The sequence below is a fragment of the Patella vulgata genome, chromosome 2 (genome assembly GCF_932274485.2).
Source record: "Patella vulgata chromosome 2, xgPatVulg1.2, whole genome shotgun sequence".
Classification (NCBI taxonomy): Eukaryota; Metazoa; Mollusca; class Gastropoda; family Patellidae; genus Patella; species Patella vulgata.
The window spans coordinates 6626103-6648416 of record NC_065880.2 but is presented as its reverse complement, the minus strand read 5'-3'; the positions used below and the strand labels follow the sequence as shown (position 1 = coordinate 6648416).

Here is a 22314-nt window from a genome sequence, read left to right as displayed (position 1 = left end):
ACCCACGAGGTTGGACAGGTAACCCTACTCCTTGTCACGTACAACCGGGGATTCGAAACCACGCCAGTTAACTCAATGACAGGCCTCATGCATGATACAACGCGCAAGTGCTAACCATTCGGCCATTCAACCCCCCATAGGATGTTACCGCCCATTTTATTTTTATGTTATTAAAGATACATCATATAAGTTTTTAGATAAAGAGATGTCCGCCTGGTGCGGTTTGTGTAGGATGTTTAACTCACTTTTATTTTAAGTTGTTTTCAAGACGCGTCATTTAAGATTTAGATAAAGAGATGTCCGTTCGTGCTTTAATAGTTCGAAAGATATGAACATATTCAAAATTTCCATCAAATTACTTTATTCTGGGCTTAAAGGGACAATATCACTCTTGCTGGGTTGACAGCTCCAGAAAATAAAACATAGCCTTATTTTAAGTATTAGATGTTTAAGTGTACTACCTGTTGTGTAAATTGTCCATTAAATCCTATTTTACTTAAACAAAGGGTTCAAAAATATTTTTAAATCCAAGGCACATGTGAAAAGCTTTACGTCAGGCTTTTCAAATCATTTAGTTGAATTTTTCCAATTTTTTAAATTAGGTGTGTTAAGATGAAATTTGTATCATCAATTAATTGAAATATTGTAAAATAGTACAATTTGTTGACCAGAATAAAGATTGGGACATATTATTCAGTTACAACATGAGTGGTATTGAGCCTTTAAGTTGTGTATGTTTGAAGCTTTGATAAGATTTGGTTTAGAGAGAGGGTCTATTAAACTTGCTACTTTTACAGACATAACAATAAAACGGCTGTATATACCGAAAAAATCCGAAAAATACTGCACAATTCCAAAATGTACCGGAAAATACCGAAAAAAAATCGACGAAAAATGACCAAAAAAAACTTTTTTCAAGTTAGGTGGGTCATGGGTTAAGTCTTATGAATTTAGCGATTATTCCACCGCCTGCTATTCAGAAACCATTTACAACCACGCTGAAATGCCTGAAATGGGGTTTAAAGTTCTACTTTATTACACCGACCAGGTTAATTAAGACTGGCGTACGGACAGCTGCATTACGGTCTACTATATCGAATTCCAACCATGAAAGGTCGTTTTTCGTGCACTCCAATCCGTACAAAAGGCCTCGGCTTTTCGACCATCTAACCAACTAGACACTGTACTTGTAACACTCTCCATTCTGACAAGGAGACATCACTCCATCCTACACCCACCGACAAGTGGAGATCACTCCATCCTACATCCACTGGACTAAGACTAGCAATTATTTGCCTATTGACTTCAATGTTAAATGGCTGTAACATCACAGGCTGTGGCTTTTTGTTCAACATTCCGTTGGTTCCAATCTTTATAGGCACAATGGGGGCCCCATTTGGCAATCTCCTCATCATAAACTTGTAGGGGGTCGACCATTTAGATTTTTTGCTACGGGGATTTGAAGTTGACTGGGGTGAAAGTCTCACTTCCGATACAATGACTCCTCTGCAGAAAGACACTGTAAAATCATCAGTAATACCCAAAACTGCTATGAAATTGCAAATTTGATAGCTTTTCTCCATTTTTAGACCAAAAAGACAACCCAAAATGCAGGAAGAGGGGAGAAAAAAATTAAGGGAAAAATTGTCTATTTATAACTCGCACTACATCATGAAATAAGGGGAAATAATTACTAGTCTTAGTCCCACTGACAAAGAGACATCACTCATTCCTAGACCCACTGACAAGCGGAGATCACTCCATCCTAAACCAACTAACAAGGGGACATCACTCCATCCTACACCCACTGAGAAGGGGAAATCACCCCATCCTGCACGTTGAGCCACGGCGGCTCGCCAGCCTTTAAGGCCGCTGGTCATTTTTTTTTTTTTTTTTAAACAGCATTTTTATTCAGGATAACTGAATGGGATTGATGAACAGGCCCTCTCTCTGCCATTTTCAATTAATATTATAATCATTTAAAAAATATAATTTGGAGTAGTTAGAACAAGATAAATATTGATGTATTCATATGAATACGTAACTTGAAACATTAAGATCATTCATGGTAGTTTCATGTCGCGATATAACAGTTGGTTGCTTAACGTTAGCGAATCTCCTGCGTCCGTCGTATATTTGATTACCCGACTTGGTTGGTTCATATATATATATTTAGGAAATCCTTGATAACCAGATTGATGTGGTTCGATTCTAGTATCATGGTCTAGATCATCGTACATTTCTGATGAATAAAATGGGGTTTAACGTCCTTCTGTTCTGCTCCGACTGGGCTAATGAAGACGAGCATACGCCATACAGTGTGCAATGAGGGAAATTTTGCCCGGGCAGCGGCACTATTGCCTACTCTTATATCGAATTCCAACTGCCAGGGGATCTTTTATGTGCATTCCAATGTATACATGGGACCTCGGTTTTTCGTCTCATCCGAAGGACTAGACAGCTGTCCGTGTCAGGCTTTCCGTCCTGCATCACTGACAAGGGGGAAACCACGCCGGAAAATCTGGATGAACTTTCACGGCCAAGGCAGGGATTGAACACCCGACCTCCAGGCTAGCGAGCCAGCGTCTTACCCACTTAGCCATCGTGACTCCCTTCTGATATAAGATTGGTCAAGACTTTATGGTGGGCGGAATTAACAGAAAGTTCAATCATTATACAGCTGTATCAATGTTTGAACGTCCTGCTGTGCTGCGCGGGCATGACGTTATCGCCACCATCTTGGAATATTGACGTTATATCAAAAATCGAATTCCGGCAGTCGATGTGAAAATTGTCCAAGGAACAGGCATTTACATCATAAGGTCTGTCACTGAGTCACGTGACGTGGTTTCGATTCCCCGCTTGTAGGTGAACCGAATGCCAACTGCCAAGGGTTCCTTCATGTTCACGTCAATGTGTACGCGGAACCTCGGATTTTCGTCAAGTCCGAACGGCTATGCATTGTCCCTTTTCAGGCCCTCTATCCAACATCACTGACAAGGGACTACTACGCCGGAATATCTCGACCAAGATTCTCGTCCAACAAGGGGGCCAAACAGGGACCAGTCACGTCTTGCCCGCTTATATTCTTTCCCAATTCCGTATATAACTTTCAGGTTTGGGTGGCCGCACGGTTAACGCGGCCTGTCTTTGAGTCGAGTAGTGTGATTTCGATTCCCCGCTTGTACGTGACAAGGAGTAGGGTCGCATGCCCAACCTCGTGTGTGTTTTCCGGGTTCTCCGATTTCCTCCCACTGCTAAAGACCCCTACGCGTAAGCGAATTATTGAAATAAAATTGAACAATGTTAGTCACGAAATGTCCAGTGGACGTTAAATCCCCTCTCTCTGTTGTTGTTTTGGAGGATATATTCTAGTTTTGTGGGGTGGGGTGGATGTGGGGGTACCCCTACTACTACTACTACTACTAATAATAATAATAATAATAATAATAATATTAGTTTATTCGCATTAAAGCATGACAATATACAGACGTTGAATCAAATTGGATTGATGCGATCTAGATTGATCTTCAGATAGCAAAAAAACAAATTGAACAAAAAATAAACATTAGCCCCCAAAAAATAAAGTATTCAAACCATATTTACCCCTAACCCCCAACAGATCTCACTTAAAATAAATCAACCTATTCCTTAAATATAATAACTTAAATATAATTTCTTAAATATAATAACTTTAACATAGTCCAAAATAACTCAACATAGCTCAAGGTAAATCAACATGCTCCTTAAATATAATAACTTTAACATAGCTCAAAATAACTCAACATAGCTCAAGGTAAATCAACATGCACCTTAAATATAATAACTTTAACATAGTCCAAAATAACTCAAAATAGCTCAAAGTAAATCAACATGCTCCTTAAATATAATAACTTTAACATAGCTCAAAATAACTCAACATGGCTCAAGGTAAATCGACATGCTCCTTAAAGCTGAACTCCGATTACAAAACTACAGAAATAATTAAATAAAAAAAGGTAACGCCCTAAACGACCGCCATACTTGTTTGCAATTTATAGAGGAAGAATGGCGATCGTTTAGGGGGAACAAAAACACAGGCAGGCCACGCCCACGTCCAGTATAAGACGTTTCAAGCAAACTGTCCACATCCGGTTAGCTAGTCAACCACCAATTACCTCCTGACTGATCGAAGTACTTTTACTATCACTACTATCAGGTAACTGAAAATATTATTACTACACAACTACCATGTCTGATCAGGTACATATAACTTAAAAAAACTTAAATAGAATAACTTTAATAAAATATGTCAAAGGAACGAAATTGTAATCTTGTAATATAAAAAAAAAATCATCAACAAAACAGTTTTATGTTCATGAAATGGCGAAATCTCTTCGATTTGTATCAAAACTAAACTTTGGAATCTAAGTCTATATAACCGATTTTGTTTCAACTGTCGACGCAGTTTGCCAAAAACAACGAGACTTTCGCTTAAAGATGCATTATGTAAGAGCAAAATCTGCCTAGTACAAATCTATGGCTTCAAATGTTATATAAACTATTATTTAGACATTTATTAACATGGTCAGCCCATCAACGCACTATAGACCGTTCAATGATAGAGATTAAAATGGAATTAATCGCCCGCAAGATCTAAAAAATTGAACTTTAACACTGATAGTCTCGTTTGTCCAGTACGGTTGCTACAATAATGACCAATCTACGCTACATTTTTCAACATTTAGAACTTTGCTCAGATTAAAATTATTTGAATTACATTTTCAAAATATTAATTTGGCTTTATCGTTGATACGTATAGCAAGAACGGTCAGCTCTTTATCTAAAGGAGAATGGGTGGCCGAATGGTTAACGCGTGCTCGTTGTATCAGACGGTCTACCATTGAGTCAAGTGGCGTAGTTTCGATTCCCTGCTTTATCTCCCACAACTGCTACAAATCCCTATGCGCAAGCGAATTATTGAAAGAAAATATTTAACCATATATTAGTAACGAGTGGATGTTACCTCCCCCTCTCTCTCTCTCTCTCTCTCTCTCTCTCTTCTCTCTCTCTTGTACGTGACAAGGAGTAGGGTCGCCTGTCCAACCTCGTGGGTTTTCTCCGGGTCCTCCGGTTTCCTCCCACTGCTAAACCCCCTACGCGCAAGCGAATTATTGAAATAAAATTAAACCATATGTTAGTCCCGAAATGACCTAGTTTGTGTCGAGTGGACGTTAAACCCCATCTCTCTCTCTCTCTCTTTCTCTCTCTCTCTCACTCACTCTCTCTTTATTTACATCTTACATAATGCATCTTTAATCTGCTCTAGAAACAATTATTCCTATAAGCCCTGCTTTATCAACCCAATTGTATTTTGACACAAATCAAAGGAGTTGATAAAGGAGTTTAAATCCTCTAATTATATAAATATAACACGATATTAAAAATCATATCAAAATTAAAACTCAGAAATATAAGAAACGCGAGATCCCACTAAATTTTAATGGTACGGGAACTACTGGTCGTAGTTGCTGGTATCTGCCGGGTTGGCGGTTTTATTATCACCAATATGGTCGTAGTTGCTGGTATCTCCTGGGTTGCTCGTTTTAAAATCACCGATATGGTTGTAAGTATCTGCCTGGTTGCCGGTTTTAATATCACCAATGTGGTTGTAAGTATCCGCCTGGCTACTGGGTTTAATATCACCAATATGGTTGTAAGTATCTACCTGGCTGTTGGTTTTAATATCACCGATATGGTTGTAAGTATCTGCCTGGTTGCCGGTTTTAATATCACCAATATGGTTGTAAGTACTGGTATCTACCTGGTTGCCGGTTTTAATATCACCAATATGGTTGTAAGTACTGGTATCTACCTGGTTGCTGGGTTTAATATCACCAATATGGTTGTAAGTATCTGCCTGGCTACTGGGTTTAATATCACCAATATGGTTGTAAGTATCTGCCTGACTGTCGGTTTTAATATCACCAATATGGTTGTAAGTACTGGTATCTACCTGGTTGCTGGTTTTAATATCACCAATATGGTTGTAGTTATCTACCTGGCTGTCGGTTTCAACATCACCCATAACACCCACATGGTTGGGTTCTATGGGGTGATAGTAATGCTGATCGTGAACAGAAGATGGGTTGGAGTCTGGCGTAGCTCTTTTTATAACGGCATTATCTTTCTTATTTTTCCACTTCCTATAAAATCAAATGACAATGAAAAGTTACAGATCCTTCACACCAAACGGATTTATTGATAGAAAGGCAAAATTTTAAATGGGCTTTGTTTACGTATTTAATCGTGTTTTCTTGAAAGAGTAAATATTAACGTAACGAGCCGACCAAACCAAACATCGATGCTTTGGCTGACCTATTTCCGGGTATGAGTCGAATCGTCTAACGCACGCGCTTGAGATAATACGACCTATCATTGAGTCAAGTTGCATGGTATCGATCCAAAGATTGTACGTGACAAGGAGTATAGTCACCTCGTGGGTTTTCCTCCCGTTTGGCAGGTTTCTCCCACTGCTAAAGAACCTTCCGTGCTGGTAAATTATTAAAATAAAATGTTAGTCCCGAAATGACCTGGTTTTCGGTACATGGGTGTTAAACGTCCATTCATTCGGACTAACTGGGTTATTTGGGACTAATTGTAAAATTATAAATTTTATTGCAATGGGAGAGGACCGAACAGCCAAATAATAAATCGGGAAAGATATACACCAACCTTAAGAGAATAATTGTTATAGTGATGATGACAATAATCAAACATAGACTTCCTAGTACTGTTCCTACTATTAACACCGTCTTGTCTGAAATATCAAATATCAAATATATTTTTAAACAAGAAAATATCAATTATCTCTTGAAAGAGACAGTATGGGAGATTAGATAAAGAGATGACTCTTCTCACTATAATAGTTAAAAACTAGATAAGTAAATAGAATATGTTGAAAATTACAGTCAAATTAGCTTTTGAATTGTAAGCCTATACCTCGATCATCATTACTAAAAAACATAGTCTCGATTATCCATTTTTGGGTTTAATCATCAGTGAGCGTTGACGTTGCGATTCAATTTTATTGATGCAAAGCATTAATTGTGATATCACATATGTCTATATCATTATCTCGCGCTTTGAGTGCCCATCCTGTCGCATCATCTGACGATAAAGGATAAAGCACAATTATGACACTTTTCTCATAAAAAAGGTTGTTTTACAAAAAGTTTTATGTAGCTGACCCCCCCCCACCCCCACTGGATCCGCCCCTGCCATGGTTTAAGGGAGTAAGGAGCCTAACTCTAATAGATTACGTAACGTGTGTAGAAAAGTGTATCATGTGGATAATCTTATCCTTTAAATCGAATCAATAAATTCAGCTATTTTTATTGAACATCAATTAAATGTTTGAATAGTGTTAGTTTTAATAAACATAACATATTCAAAACAGTAGATTAGAATGAAAAGTGTAGTCCCCCCTTATATTTTGTGTTAAAGCATATCTTGTTCCCGTTCGTTATGTGATCAACTCTCTTAAAAAAAAAACATAGTTCCGCCTGTGCGAATCCGATCGAATATAAAGTTATAATAACAATACCTGATTTTTGGGGCGAGTTGTCATGACGACTTTTCTTGGTTACGTTGGAGTCTTTATCGTCTGTAATATAAATAACAACAGAAAAATAAACAAGTTAACAATCTGATTAAAATACAGATCTGTATTTCGTTTCGCATTTTTAATATACTTTCGATGGCCTACACTACATGAAGATCTGACTGGTTGTTGCGATATGTCACGTCAGAGGTCATACCTATGACGTCAGACATTTGATTAACCAATCAGCATTGATGTTACTAGTGGATTAACCACAGCTCCGTTCAAAACACGCCTAAAGCTCACCGTAACAGACCGTTTCATTGGCTAAAACTTCACACTATTCAGAACACGTCGATGATAACAGCTCTTCCAGATCCTAGTGTAATAAAGACAAGTAAAACAAAATTTTGAACTATAAAAATCGAAACGAAATAGGATCTGTGTTTGAATCAGATTGATAAGTTTAGACTCTCATCCTGACTATAATCAACTCGCGATGCCGTCGCTAGCCTACGATATTTAACGAATTGGAATATAAAATTGGATAATCGAGATTTCATTTTTTGTCGTACGACTTCTGTAACGATGATCGAGGCTAGCCTAAAATTGAAAAAGCTAATATCTCGGTTCAGAATGGAGCAATTTGACTGGCATTTTCAGCGTATTCCCTTTACTTTATCTTTTTTTTAACTGTTATAGTGAGATCTGGCAGATCTTTCTCTAATCTCACCACAATCCCCCATTAACGAAATTCTACGTGACTTCTTTTCCTACATAATTTTAAACTAATGGTCTGATGCAACGAAGGGAAATCTTAAATCAATTTGACCGAAGATGGACGCATTTTATTGTTGACTTGCATTCGTATTTTTTTCTTCCGGTTACGATAGTTCGTGCTTCTCTTTAAGTTGGTTAAATAAACGTTATGGAAAATTTTGTGTTTTAATTCAAATATACTTGGCATACGGTCCTACTTTGAACCTTTTGTGCTGCATGCTCTCTTGCCCAACCTCGTGGGTTTTCTCCGGGTCCTCCGCTTTCCTCCCACTGCTAAAGACCTCTACGCGCAAGCGAATTATTGAAATAAAATTGAACCATGTGTTAGTCCCGAAATGACCTAGTTTGTGTCGAGTGGACGTTAAACCTCTCTCTCTCTCTCTCTCTCTCTCTCTCTCTCTTTATCTCTCTCTGCTCTCTTGCCATTTCCCTGTGTCTTCTTACCATTTCCACCATCTTCCGTTTCCTCACCACCTCCACCACCTCCCGTTACCTCACCACCTCCACCACCTCCCGTTACCTCACCACCTCCACCACCTCCCGTTACCTCACCACCTCCCGTTACCTCACCACCTCCGTCATCTACCGTTTCCTTACCACTTCCGGCATCTTCTTTTGTAATAAAGAAATTCTCAACTTCGGTTTGATTCGCTCTCTTTAAATATTCACGTTTTGTATCGCCTAGAAAATAAACCAATCGGAGGTAAAATAAATATGAAAATAAATAAATACCATGCTTATATATGCGATAATTCTTATAAATCGTTCTTAATAATCCTTGTTTTAATTTCTTCTGTGATTGAAAAGGGGGGAGGGGACGCTTATTCATGAATACGTAACTTATTTTAACAATGCTGCCTTTTCATTCGTGTTAAAGTTGCATATTGTATTTGCAAGTGCACCAATATGATTGCACATTTTTGCCGGATGTTTCAATGTTGAAAAGAAAGGATATGTAATATCCGCTTTGTAATACATTTAATATGTAGAGTCCTCGTGGATTTAGGGTATAAATATTGGATTCTATCTGTTGTATTTTTATTGTTGGTTGGGTTAATAATAAGATTTACCAATATTTGATTAACGGTGGGTTAATAATATGATTTACCACCAATATTTTATTATTAGTTGGGTTAATAATAACATTTAAAAATATTTGATTAACGGTGGGTTAATAATAAGATTTGTCTTCGTTCAACATTTGTTACCTAAAGATAAAAAACATCGTTAAGCTATAACGGTTCGTGCTTAACCCCCCCCCCCCCCTCTCTCTCTCTCTCTCTCTCTCTTCCCCTCTCTCCCTCTCTCTCTCTCTCTATCTCCCTCCCCTCTCTCTTTCCCTCTCTCTCTCCCTCTCTCCCTCTCTCCCTCTCCCTCTCTCTCTCTCTCTCCCTCTCCCTCTCTCTCTCTCCTCTCTCTCTCCCTCTCCCTCTCTCTCTCCCTCCCTCTCTCTCCCTCACTCTCTCCCTCTCCCTCTGTATTTTATTTATTATGTATCGCAGCAAGAAATCCGGTTCGTGCTTACCCCCCCTCTCTCCCTCTCTCTCCCTCCCCTCTCTCTCTCTATCTCTCTCCCCCTCTCTCTGTATGAATAATTAGTTAATAATCTTACCTACAACCACTTCAACATCCTCAACATAACAACCACATGTAACAGACTGAATCTTTCGGTGTTGATTTTTGGCTAAAATAATATTAAATATCTGATATCAACAGTCAATTTATAGACATATTTGACGACTCGGTGCTTATTAAGGTGGGAGCTACGGTGGCTAGGTGGTTAAGATGCCGGCTCGCTAGCCTGGAGGTCGGGTGTTCGATCCCTGCCTTGGCCTAGAAAGGCCATCCAGATTTTCCGGCGTGATTTCCCCCTTGTCAGTGATGCAGGACGGAAGGCTTGACAAGGACAGCTGTATACATTGGAATGCGCGTAAAAGATCCCTTGGCAGTTAGTTTTCGATATAAGAGTAGGCGATAGTGCCGCTGCCCGGGAAAAATTTCCCTCATGGCACACTGTATGGCGTATGTCACTCTTCATTAGCCCAGTATAGGAGCAGAACAGTAGAAGATGAAATGAAATGAAATGTCTCGAAGTATGAGACTGGGTGTGGTCTAACCCATCTTTTAGTATGATACTGGATGTGGACTTACCCAACTCTTAGTATGAGACTGGGTGTGGTCTAACCCAACTCTCAGTATGAGACTGGATGTGGGCTAACCCAACTCTTAGTATGAGACTGGATGTGGGCTAACCCAACTCTCAGTATGAGACTGGGTGTAGATTAACCCAACTCTTAGTATGAGACTGAGTGTAGACTAACCTATGGATGAGGACTAACCCACCTCTTAGTATGATACTGGGTGTAGACTAATTCATCTCTTAGTATGATACTGGATGATGTGGACTCACTCATTTCTTAGTATGATACAGGATGTAGACTAACTCACCTCTTAGTATGATACTGGATGTAGACTAACTCACCTCTAAGTGTGATATTGACGTTATGTTTTGGTAATATTATTGTAAATACACGGCCATCATCTATTTTGTACCACGTGTCTGACTCAGCTTCATAATCACCCACATTTATAGGTTGACGATCATCGTTAGTTTGATACAAAAATATGTAAGTTATAAATGAAACTTTACAGAGGCATCCTAAATCAGTTTCATCATCTTTCTTCTTCTTTTTCTTCATTTCTGTACTTTCACTTCGTCCCCCAGTTTCGTCATCCCCATCAACATCATATTTATAATATCTAATTATGACCTGATTCTTTATTTTTGTCTCCGTGCTTTTATCACTAACATCAATAATTACAGATGCTGAAACAGATGAGACAAACACGTATACATTGTATTCTGTGTGCCAGGACAATTAAAGCATATTATGTTAGTCTCTACTATGTTTATGTTAATCGCGAAATGACCTAGTTGGAGGAGAGAGAGAGAGAGAGAGAGAGAGAGAGAGGGGGAGGGTCGGGGAGGGGGGTGTCAATATGTCCACTCGACACAAACTAGCTCGTTTCTGGAAACCGGAGGAAGCGGTGAAAACCCAGGAGGCTGGACAGGTGACCATATTCACGTACGTGCAGGGAATTGCAAGCACGCCCCATGACTGATTGACAGATCTAATAATATAAACCATACGTATTAAACCACCCAACCCCCAAACTGTGATACCGGAGAATTATATATAGCTGAATGTCTTTCCTCTGTAATATTTTAAACTTGTAGTGGAGCCTGTGTTTTATTGTAAACTTGTAGTTGAACTTTGTGTTATTGTAAACTTGTAGTTGACCTTTGTGTTATTGTAAACTTGAAGTTGAGTCTGTGTATTTTTATGTAAACTTGTAGTTGATCCTGTGGATTAATTGTTAACTTGTAGTTGACCTTTGTTTTATTGTAAACGTGTAGTTGAGTCTGTGTATTTTTTGTAAACTTGTAGTTCTCGAGCCTGTGTATTTTTTGTAAACTTGTAGTTCATCCTGTGCATTATTTGTAAACCTGTGGTTGAGCTTGTGTATTATTGTAAACTTGTAGTCGAGCCCGTGTATTATTTGTAAACTTGTAGTTGAGCCTGTATATTATTTACAAACTTTAAGTTGAGCCTGTGTATTACTTGTAAACTTGTAGTTGAGCCTGTATATTATTTGTAAACTTGTAGTGGAACCTGTGTATTATTTGTGTGCCGTTCTGGTTAGAATGACTAAATATGGTCATCTGTATAATATGTGGTGTCTGACGAATTCCCAAATCAGTTAAGCATACCCTGTCTCGGGCACGATCTAGATTTCCGTGTGATACTACACAGAACACTAGAATGAGTCACCCACAGATCCCGCCTTCAGCTATTTCCGACAATTGACAACCGGTCTGTTTTCTTTGAAAATAACATCCTATTGCCTTATTGGACAGATCAGGCTGACGTAGCTAGAAGGTGTCCGAATTTAACCGTGTATGGTAATAATCCGCCCTACAAATGCTTGCATATCTAAACTGTTTATTGGAATCAGACTAGCGCGTTTTCCTCGACAGACGGTCGGTCGATAATAAGGGTAGACATATTGTGTTGAACTGTGTTTAATGTTAATTCCTCTAAGTCTGTTAGCGGGGGTTGGATGGTCGAACGGTTAGCACGTGCGCGATGTATCATAAGGTCTCTCATTGTGTCAACTGGCGTGGTTTCGAGTCCCCGGTTTTAGGTGACAAGGAGTAGCCCCCCCCCCCCCCACACACACACACTGCTAAAGACCCCTACGCACAAGCGAATTATTGAAATAAAATTGAGCCATGTGTTAGTCCCGAAATGACCTAGTTTGTGTCGAGTGGACGTTAAACCCCATTTCTCTCTATATAGGTCTGTTACGATGTTATAGTTGTATATATTAGTATGTTATTAAGTTTTGTTGTCTCCGGACTTATTAATTTTATATACCCAGCATGCAATGAAATGGGGTTCAACATCCTACTGTTCTGCTCCTAACCTGGGCTAATGAAGACGGGCATACGCCATACAGTGTGCTATGATGGAAATTTTGCCCGGTCAGCGGCGCTACGACTTTCTCTTATATATCAAATTCCAACTGCCAAGGGATCTTTTACGTGCATGAAATGTGTACACAGGACCTCGGTTTTTAGTCCCATCCGAACGACTAGACAGCTGTCCTTGTCAGACCCTCCATCCTGCATCACTGACAAGGGGGAAACATGCCCGAATATCTGGATGAACTTTCTCGGCCAAGGCAGCGATCGAACACCCGACATCCAAGCTAGCGAACCAGCGTCTTACCCACTTAGCCGTCGTGACCCCCCCCCCCCCCCAGCGTGACATACCGCCGTTTACATAAGACAGTATTGCATAACCCATTTGCTGTCGTGCCATGTTGCGCAGTGTCATATATACACATGTTTGATCCAACAGTGACAACACTGACAACAAGGTGCCACATAGCCATTTTTGAGAGATATAGAAATGGGGGTTAACATCCACTCGAAACAAACTAAGTCATTCGGGGCTTCAATTCTATTTCAATAATTCGCTTGCGCGTAGGGGTCTTTAGCAGGGGGGGGGGGGGGTTGGAGGAATCGGAGAAAACCCACTAGGTTGGACATCGAAAGCACGCCATTTGACGCAATGACAAACCTTATGATAAAACTCGCGCACGTTAACCATTCGGACACCCAACCCTCTAGCCAATTTGCAGTCCATGAGCAGGAGGGCAACGTAATGTCACATTCCTAAGCCGAACCTACAATAAAATGCTACTATAGAATTTCATCACATAAAAATGAAAACAAATGAAATGGGGTTTAACGTCCTACTGGAATCTCATCAGAGTCTAACACAACAAAACATAACACAAGTTGATGTTTCTGTAATATTAGTTTCAGAGAGAGAGTGAGAAAGAGAGAGAGAGAGAAATGGGATTTAACGTCCACTCGACACAAACTAGGTCATTTCGGTACTAACATATGGTTTAATTTTATTTACATAATTCGCATGCGCGTAGGGGTCTTTAGCAGTGAGAGGAAACCGGAGGACCCGGAGAAAATCCACATTTAGTGTATTACTGTATTAGCTTGATAAAGTTGAGAGAATGTTCTTCGAAACGTCACAAAAACTGTAGTAGTAGTATTAGCTGTTTTCCATAATTATGTGTTCTAGTTTATTGCGCTAACCAATCTGATTAAAATACAGATCTATATTTCGTTTCGCTTTATTAAACCTTTGATGGCCTCTACTACAGGGTGACACAAAAAAAAACGTTCATCAATAAAAATCGAATAACTTCCAAAATTTTATTTAGATTAACACAAAAATTCAGCTACATTAGGTTAAGTCTATGTAGCAGACATCTCCAAAGTTTCAAGTCTGTACCACAAAAACTCTTTGTTTAACTGGCGCTCAAAAAATGTGCTCTAAATGAGCTCCCCGGTGTTGCAAGCACATTTGGATCCGGCGGGCAAAGTTCTCGATGACCCTCCCACATTCTTCCCTTGGGATCGCTTTTATTGCTGCTGTGATTGCTGCCTTCAGATCAGGGATAGTCTGGGGGTTGTTGCCATACACCCTGTCCTTAAGGTATCCCCACAGATAAAAATCTGGGGCGCCCAAGTCCGGTGAATGCGGCGACTACTCCGGGTCACACCTGCGGCTGATCAGTCGGTCAGGGAAACGCTGCTGTAGCCATGCCAATGATTCGTTTGAGGTGTGGGGGGTGGCACCATCCTGCTGGAACCACTGGAGGTCCCTGACGACCCCTCTTCGTTATTCAAGTTTAGGTGATGAACGCTTTTTTGTGTCACCCGGTACAACAACATCTGACCGGTTGTAGTGGGAGATCGCGTCAAGGGTTATACGAACGACTTTTCACCCTGTCGCGTCAGGCATTTGATTAACCAATCACCAATTCACGATTTAAACTCGCCCCAACAGAACGTTTCTAAGGGCTAATCCCTCACATCCGCCAGAACACAGGTTATATAACAACTATTCCAGATCCTAGTGTAGTAAAGACAAGTAAAACGAAATTTGGAACTGTAAAAAAAACCGAAACGAAATAGGATCTGTGTATTAATCAGATTGTCCGCTATCCAGTTACTAAAAGCCTCTACAAGATTAACAGCGAATATATCTATCAGGACGTGAAACCCTATTTTATTTATTCATAACATATTTATATTTACCATTGCTGCATCCGTGTTGAATCCGGGAATACGTGTAGTCTTTATCATCACTACAATTACTAGCCACACCTCTTGGTGGGGGCAGAATTTTACAGCCTGACAATCCACTGCATTTATATATATCCGACATTTCACTAGCATTAAAGTCGACCAAACAGTCCGACCTGTCGTACCGACAACATGAATTCGAGTTCGTACAAGTTGTGTTAACTGACACACAATGTGCTTGTGGTACAACATAGCCATATTGTGCTCTCTTTATCACCAATGCGCCCTCGTTACGACACCATAGATTGTGTTGTGCACAGGACGTGTTGACGCCGTTACACGCAATGTTGTTATATACCTGTCCTGAAATATAAAATGAATAAAACATATTGTATATAACATGCCCCATGAAGTAGTCTGTGTCGTGTACAGAACATATTGGCGCCTCTACATGATGTGGCGTATGTCGTATACAGAACATATTGATGCCTCTATATGCAACGTTGTGAGATGCCAATCCTGAGATACATGATGTATGACCTTTAGAGAGAGAGAGAGAGGGGGAGAGAGAGAGAGAGAGAGAGAGAGAGAGAGAGAGAGAGAGTTTAAAGTCCATTTGACACAAACTAGGTCATATGGTTTAATTTTATTTCAATAATTCGCTTGCGCTAGGGGTCTTTAGTAGTGGGGGGGACCGGAGGACCCGGAGAAAACCCACGAGGTTGGCCAGGCGATACTACTCCTTGTCACGTACAACCGGGGATTCGAAACCGCACCAGTTGACTCAATGGCAGGCCTTATGGTACAGCGCGCAAGTGCTAACCATTCGGCCATCACCACCCCAACAACACAGCCCACCCCACCCTACCCCTGGCCTTTATACGTGACGTGGTTTGTGTTGTATGTGTGATAATACTGTCATGATGAAGTCTCTATATAGACTATACAATATGTCACTGTGTATAAATGTATAAATACATCCTGTATTAACAAGGTTAGACAGTGGGTACTTGACATGTTGACTCTACTACACACCATGTTATTTTAGAGATAAATGAAATGAAATGGGGTTTAACGTCCTACTGTTTTGCTCTGAACTTGGTTAATGACGACGGGCATACGCCCATACGCCATACAGTGTGCTATGAGGGAAAGTTTGCCCGGGCAGCGGCACTACGGCCTACTCTTATATCGAATTCCAACTGTCAAGGGATCATTTTTTACGTGCACGCCAATGTGTACACGGGACTTCGGTTTTTCGTATCATCCGAATGCCTAGACAGCTGTCCTTGTCAGGCCCTCCGTCCTGCATCACTGACAAGGGGGAACCACGCCGGAAAATATGAATGAACTTTCTCGGCCAATGCAGACACTATTGCCTGAGTAGCCAACTTAGTAAAAAATAATATCAAATCGTGCAAGATAATGTCCCGAAATTGCGACTGAACAAGAGGGAGAGAGAGAAATGGGGTTTAACGTCTACTCGACACAAACTAGGTAATTTCGGGACCAACACATGGTTCAATTTTATTTCAATCATTCGCTTGCGCATAGGGGTCTTTAGCAGTGGGAGGAAACCGGGGGACCCGGAGAAAACCTACGAGGTATGACAGGCGACCCTATTCCTTGCCACGTACAGGCGGGAAATCGACAACACGCCACTTGATTCAATGTCCGGCCTTATGATCCAATGCGCACGCGTTAAACACACCCCATCCCGTGTTTATTAGTCCATTGTTAGCTTTTGGTGGTTTTAAATTATAAATATCATTCATACAGATTTCCCCTGTTGTGTGCTAAAATCGATGCCGAGGAATGACAGCAATGCTGTTGTATTCTAAAATCGATGCCACGGGGTGATAGCAATGCCAAGCGACGACAGCAATGCTGTTGTATGCTAAAAATCGATGCCATGGTATGATAGCAGGGATGTTTTGGACGAACAAATGTGAGAATGTTAGCCAGTCAGAATCGCTACGATATACCAGTTTGGTCGATATGGTGATATTGGCCGGGTATACTATCATCAAACCGGGGGTCAGAGGTTATATTACACATTATGGTTAAGAAAAGTTTCCACGAGAACACTACGTTATATATGATCTGAAATTGTCTTCGTCGTAACTGACAGACTGGATAAAATGTCCTGTGTTCGTTGCTATACTGTAGTCTGTGGTAGGGGTAGGGTTGGGGTTCTTAGATCGGTATGGGAGTTATTAACCGAGAGAGAGAGAGAGAGAGAGAGAGAGAGAGAGAGATGGGGTTTAACGTCCACTCGACACAAACTAGGTCATTTCGGGACTAACATACGGTTTAATTTTATTTACATAATTCGCTTGCGCGTAGGGGTCTTTAGCAGTGGGAGGAAACCGGAGGACCCGGATAAAACCCACGAGGTTGGACAGGCGACCCTTTATTAACCGAGACAACATAAAGATCAAATATTAGTTAGACTAATACACGGAAGTTGTGTTGATTTAATTTTCTTGAATATTTATAAAATGGAGAAAAATTTCTGTATAGCGACGTTTCGACTCTAGAAGCTTCCTAATTGGTCTTTATCAAGCAAAAATAAGTCCATTTTGTGCAGAACAGTAGGACGTTAAACCCCATGTCATGTTATTTAGTTCCAACCCCACAGAACCCCATAAAGGTGAATTGTATACATACCGTAACTATTAGTAACCAGTACGGTTAATACAGTCAGTTGAATAGTAAAATATCTCGCCATTATCAGTATTTATAATCAATTAAACCACAGATTCAGTCAGCAATGATGGAAAACTGCACAATAAAACGTAGAAAAAACAAACAATACACAATCATAGGTAGACAGCACACGTCGATATATCCTCTCAATGAACAATCTAGTTTATTTAATACGGCGAGTTGATTAAACCACAGTTGCAGTCAACAATGGTGGAAAACTGAACGATCTTAGGTAGACAGCATATACCAATATATACTCCCACAGAAAATTCCAATTCATTTAATGAACCATAGTTTCCGTTATATAGGATGAATCATGGTGGAGAACTGCATAACAGAACATAGACAGAACTAACAACAACAATATATACTCCTGGAGAAATAATTTATCTTTTTCATTTAATACAGCCAGTTAAATTAAACCACAGTTCTTGTTTCATATACTCCCAGAGATAAAGCTGCTTAATTTAATACAGCTAGTCAAATATATCAAACTGGATCATGGTGGAGAACTGCACACCAGAACATAGAAAGAACTAACAATACATGTCACACAGCATAAGATAAAAACATCCAGGGAAAAATATATTTCTTTTGATATAATGAGTCTAATACATCCAATTGGACTATGATGGAGAACTGTACATCAGAACATAGATAGAACTAACAAGACGTATCACAAACATCCAGCGAAGAATATATTTCTACTGGTGTATAATAAACTATTATTATTACGATATATAAGTGAGAAGAATGACTAATAACAGTGATATAGCATCCGGGTTGATTGTGAAGTATTTAACTTGATTAGGTAGTATAGGATGTTCTCACTGGCGTGGTTTATGTAAGATGTTATACTCTATTTTATTTTTAGTTGTATTCAAGATGCATTAGGTTAGATTTAGATAAAGAGATGTCCGTTCTCACTGGTTTGTGTAGGATGTTACAATCCAAGTTATTTTAAGTTGTCCGTTCGTGCTATAAGAAAAGGAATGGTATTCAACGTTTATTCTGAGTAAAGTTATGTATGTTTGAAGTTTTGACAAGGTATATTATAATACTAGCAGAATACCCGGCTTCGTCCAGGCTCCAAATTCGAACAAGGTCCAATTCGCCAGGGGCGAAAATTCATCCAGGGCCCAATTCGCTAGGGCCCAATTTCGTCCGAGACCCAAATTCGCCCGAGGCCCAAATTCGCCCAGGGCCCAAATTCAATGGCCTAAAACATTCACAGGATCATGCTGATTAAATTGATACTACATATGTGGAGATGGAGCGCGTCCTACTCTGTTATCGAATTCCAACTGACAAGCGTTCTTTTACGTGCATCGGGACCTTTTCATTCTTTCCGAATGACTAGATCTTCCACTGAAAAGAAGACATCATGGTGGAAAATAACCGAGGATCTATGTCGACCGACATAGGGATCGAACAGAAGATCTCCTGAAAAACCCTACGCGCAAGCGAAATATTGAAACATGTTTGTCCCGAAATGACGTAGTTTGTGGGCGAAATTAACTGAAAGTTCAATTATGATACAGCTGTATCAATAGTACAAAATAGTCTAATGAATTGACATTGGTTTGAACGTCCTGCTGTGCTGCGCGGGCATGACGTTATCGCCACCATCTTGGAATATTGACGTCATATCAAAAATTGAATTCCGGCAGTCGATGTGAAAATTGTCCAAGGAAGAAGCATTTACATCATAAGGTCTTATAGTTAGCTATTAGTGGTCTTCCATTATAAATATCATGCATACGCGATAGAAATGGGGTCATTTCGGGACTAACATATGTTTCCTTAATGTTCTTTTCGGTTGTGTAAGGGACCCAGAGAAACCCGTGAGGCTGGACACGTACAAGCCGGGAATCGAAACCACTCCACTTAACTCAATGACAGACCCTATGACATCACACACACGCGTTAAACCATTCAACCACTACACATCCCATTTACATAATGACGGCGTGAGCCGCGGTGGCTCAGAGAGTATGACACTAGCTCACGAACCAGGCGGCATGGTTCGATACCTAAGTCGATCGACAAAGATCCCCGGTGGCTCCGAGGGTATGGCACTAGGGTATGGAGTATCACCGAGTATTTTCCACCATGGTGTCCCCTTGTCAGTTGTACATAACGGAAATGAAATGAAATGAAATGGAGTTTAACGTCCTACTGTTCTGCTCCTAACCTGGGCTAATGAAGACGGGCATACGCCATACAGTGTGCTATGAGGGAAATTTTGCCCGGACAGCGGCACTACGGCCTACTCTTATATCGAATTCCAACTCCCAAGGGATCTTTTACGTGCACGCCAATGTGTACGCAGGATCTCGGTTTTTCTTCCCATCCGAACGACTAGACAGCTTTCCTTGTCAGCCCCTCCGTCCTGCATCACTGACAAGGGAGAACCACGCCGGAAAATCTGGGTGAACTTTCTCGGCCAATGCAGGGATCGAACACCCGACCTCCAGGCTAGCGAGCTAGCGTCTTACCCACTTAGCCACGTGATCCCCGTACATAACGGAAGACCTAGCCATTCGAATGGGACGGATGTCCAGCCTGCGTGGGTTTTTCCCAGTTCCTGCCACTACTACAGAACCCTACAAGCAAGCGAATTATTGAAATAAGATCGAAGCATATGTTAGTCTCGAAACTATCTGATTTCTATCTAGTGGACGTTTGATGTGTCAACAATCTTTCTATTGTGCTGTTGTATTTAACCTACAGTGGATGTGACTCGTCTGGTGATATTTCCGATCGTGTTGATCAACTAACCTCTCTCTTTCTAGCTCTCTCAAATACCAAACTGAACGAATTTGAGTACACCACTTGAAGACATTTCCGTTTATATATTATAACACAGCGGTAATAAGATCACACTCTATATTCAGGGCATACATAATTAGATATATATCTGCTGAGATACTTTTATACAGATGACTTGCAACTTATTAACAACATCCAGTGAAGTCAGATTGACCAGGATGTTGTTTGACTTGCTCACGAGTCCTGTATATCGACTCAGAGAGAGAGAGAGACTAGGTCATTTCGGGATCAACACATTATGGTTCATTAATTCGCCCATGGTTCAGGGACATACCCGATGATTTAACGCCGGGCGGGGAAACTCACGAGAGAGAGAGAGAGAGAGAGAGAGAGAGAGAGAGAGAGAGAGACATACCCGATGATTTAACGCCGGCCGTGGAAACTCTCGGGGTTGGAGAGAGAGAGAGAGAGAGAGAGAGAGAGAGTTTAACGTCCACTCGACACAAAAACTAGGTCTAACGCCGGGCGGGGAAACTCACGAGAGAGAGAGAGAGAGTTTAACGTCCACTCGACACAAAAACTAGGTCTAACGCCGGGCGGGGAAACTCACGAGAGAGAGAGAGAGAGTTTAACGTCCACTCGACACAAAAACTAGGTCTAACGCCGGGCGGGGAAACTCATGAGAGAGAGAGAGTTTAACGTCCACTCGACACAAAAACTAGGTCTAACGCCGGGCGGGGAAACTCACGAGAGAGAGAGAGAGAGTTTAACGTCCACTCGACACAAAAACTAGGTCTAACGCCGGGCGGGGAAACTCACGAGAGAGAGAGAGAGAGTTTAACGTCCACTCGACACACAAACTAGGTCTAACGCCGGGCGGGGAAACTCATGAGAGAGAGAGAGAGAGAGAGAGAGAGAGAGAGAGAGATGGGTTTAACGTTCACTCAACACAAACTAGGTCATATCGGAACTAACACATGGTTCAATAATTCGCTTGCGCGTAGGGAATCTTTAGCAGTGGGGGAAAACCGGTGCACCCGGAGAAAACCCACCAGGTTCGACAGACGTTGAAATGTATGGCTGAAAGAAATGGACACAATTGATATCAATTTTATTACCTAAAATAAAGATTATATATTTCACATTTTGTTCGATGCTATAGTTAAATAAAAGGCGAGGCGAGGCCGAACCGCGCATAATCATCAAAACATTGTGTTGGCTGTTAATCCTTAACTATTTAAACACACAACATAAATGAATAGTTTCAGCACATGTTCTAGATATTTTTGTATGCTGATGATAAAGTAAATATAAGGTGTGATGAGGTCGAACCACGTATAATCACAACACGGACATTGTAAGCTATAATAGAACCATCAAACACAGTGAGTGGATCTGGGGGTCGACTGTTACCATCTCTGGGGCTGGTTGTACTGTTCCCGGGTGGTTCTATCGTATCATACTGTCATTCACGTAGATTGAATCTGAAACAGAACAATATAATGATAATAATAATGATGATGATGATGATGAGGATGGATGATGACGATAGCGATGACAATGACGACGACGATGATGATGATGATGATGATGATGATATAATAAATTAAAACCTTCAAGAAATGATACTAAAGATTGCTGCTTGATAACGATAAGAGGATACTTTTTGAAACGAGTTGCTTTTAGAATAAACCAGTGATTATTTACCATAAAAATCGTTTTTTGCTATTGCTGCTTAAAGATACATTACGGAAGATTGAATAAAGAGCTGACAGTTTTCATTATAATAGTT

At 40.5% G+C, this 22314-nt stretch overlaps 2 protein-coding genes and 1 long non-coding RNA gene across 3 annotated transcripts in view; all 3 read right to left on the bottom strand.

Moving 5' to 3' along the window:
• Positions 1-3435: 3435 nt before the first annotated feature.
• On the bottom strand, positions 3436-8738 carry LOC130010784 (uncharacterized). The gene is made up of 3 exons (XR_008786060.1): positions 7586-8738; positions 6715-6799; positions 3436-6185 (listed from the first exon to the last, which is right to left on the bottom strand). It is a non-coding gene; the product is annotated as an uncharacterized LOC130010784 (long non-coding RNA).
• A 25-nt stretch (positions 8739-8763) lies between these two features.
• LOC126810656 (uncharacterized) lies at positions 8764-18512 on the bottom strand. Its single transcript, XM_056098835.1, has 6 exons — positions 17712-18512; positions 15054-15404; positions 10845-11189; positions 9975-10046; positions 8807-9043; positions 8764-8771 (listed from the first exon to the last, which is right to left on the bottom strand). Exons 1-6 carry the CDS (start codon positions 17770-17772, stop codon positions 8764-8766), a joined length of 1074 nt encoding a protein of 357 aa, XP_055954810.1. The 5' UTR covers positions 17773-18512.
• Positions 18513-21618: 3106 nt separating this feature from the next.
• LOC126810237 (F-box/LRR-repeat protein 8) overlaps positions 21619-22314 on the bottom strand; it is a 39893-nt gene continuing 39197 nt past the window's right edge. Inside the window, exon 11 of the mRNA XM_050535237.2 lies at positions 21619-22006. Coding sequence (XP_050391194.1) covers positions 21972-22006 — 35 coding nt within the window. The 3' untranslated portion in view covers positions 21619-21971. The remainder of the gene's footprint in view (positions 22007-22314) is intronic.

Coding starts and splice junctions, on each gene's coding strand:
- LOC126810656 (XM_056098835.1), bottom strand. CDS start 17,772: ATGGCGAGATATTTTACTATTCAACTGACTGTATTAACCGTACTGGTT. Junction 15,405..17,711: donor ACTGGTTACTAATAGTTACG/GTATGTATACAA, acceptor TTTATATTTCAG/GACAGGTATATAACAACATT. Junction 10,047..10,844: donor CGTCAATATCACACTTAGAG/GTGAGTTAGTCT, acceptor ATATTATTTTAG/CCAAAAATCAACACCGAAAG.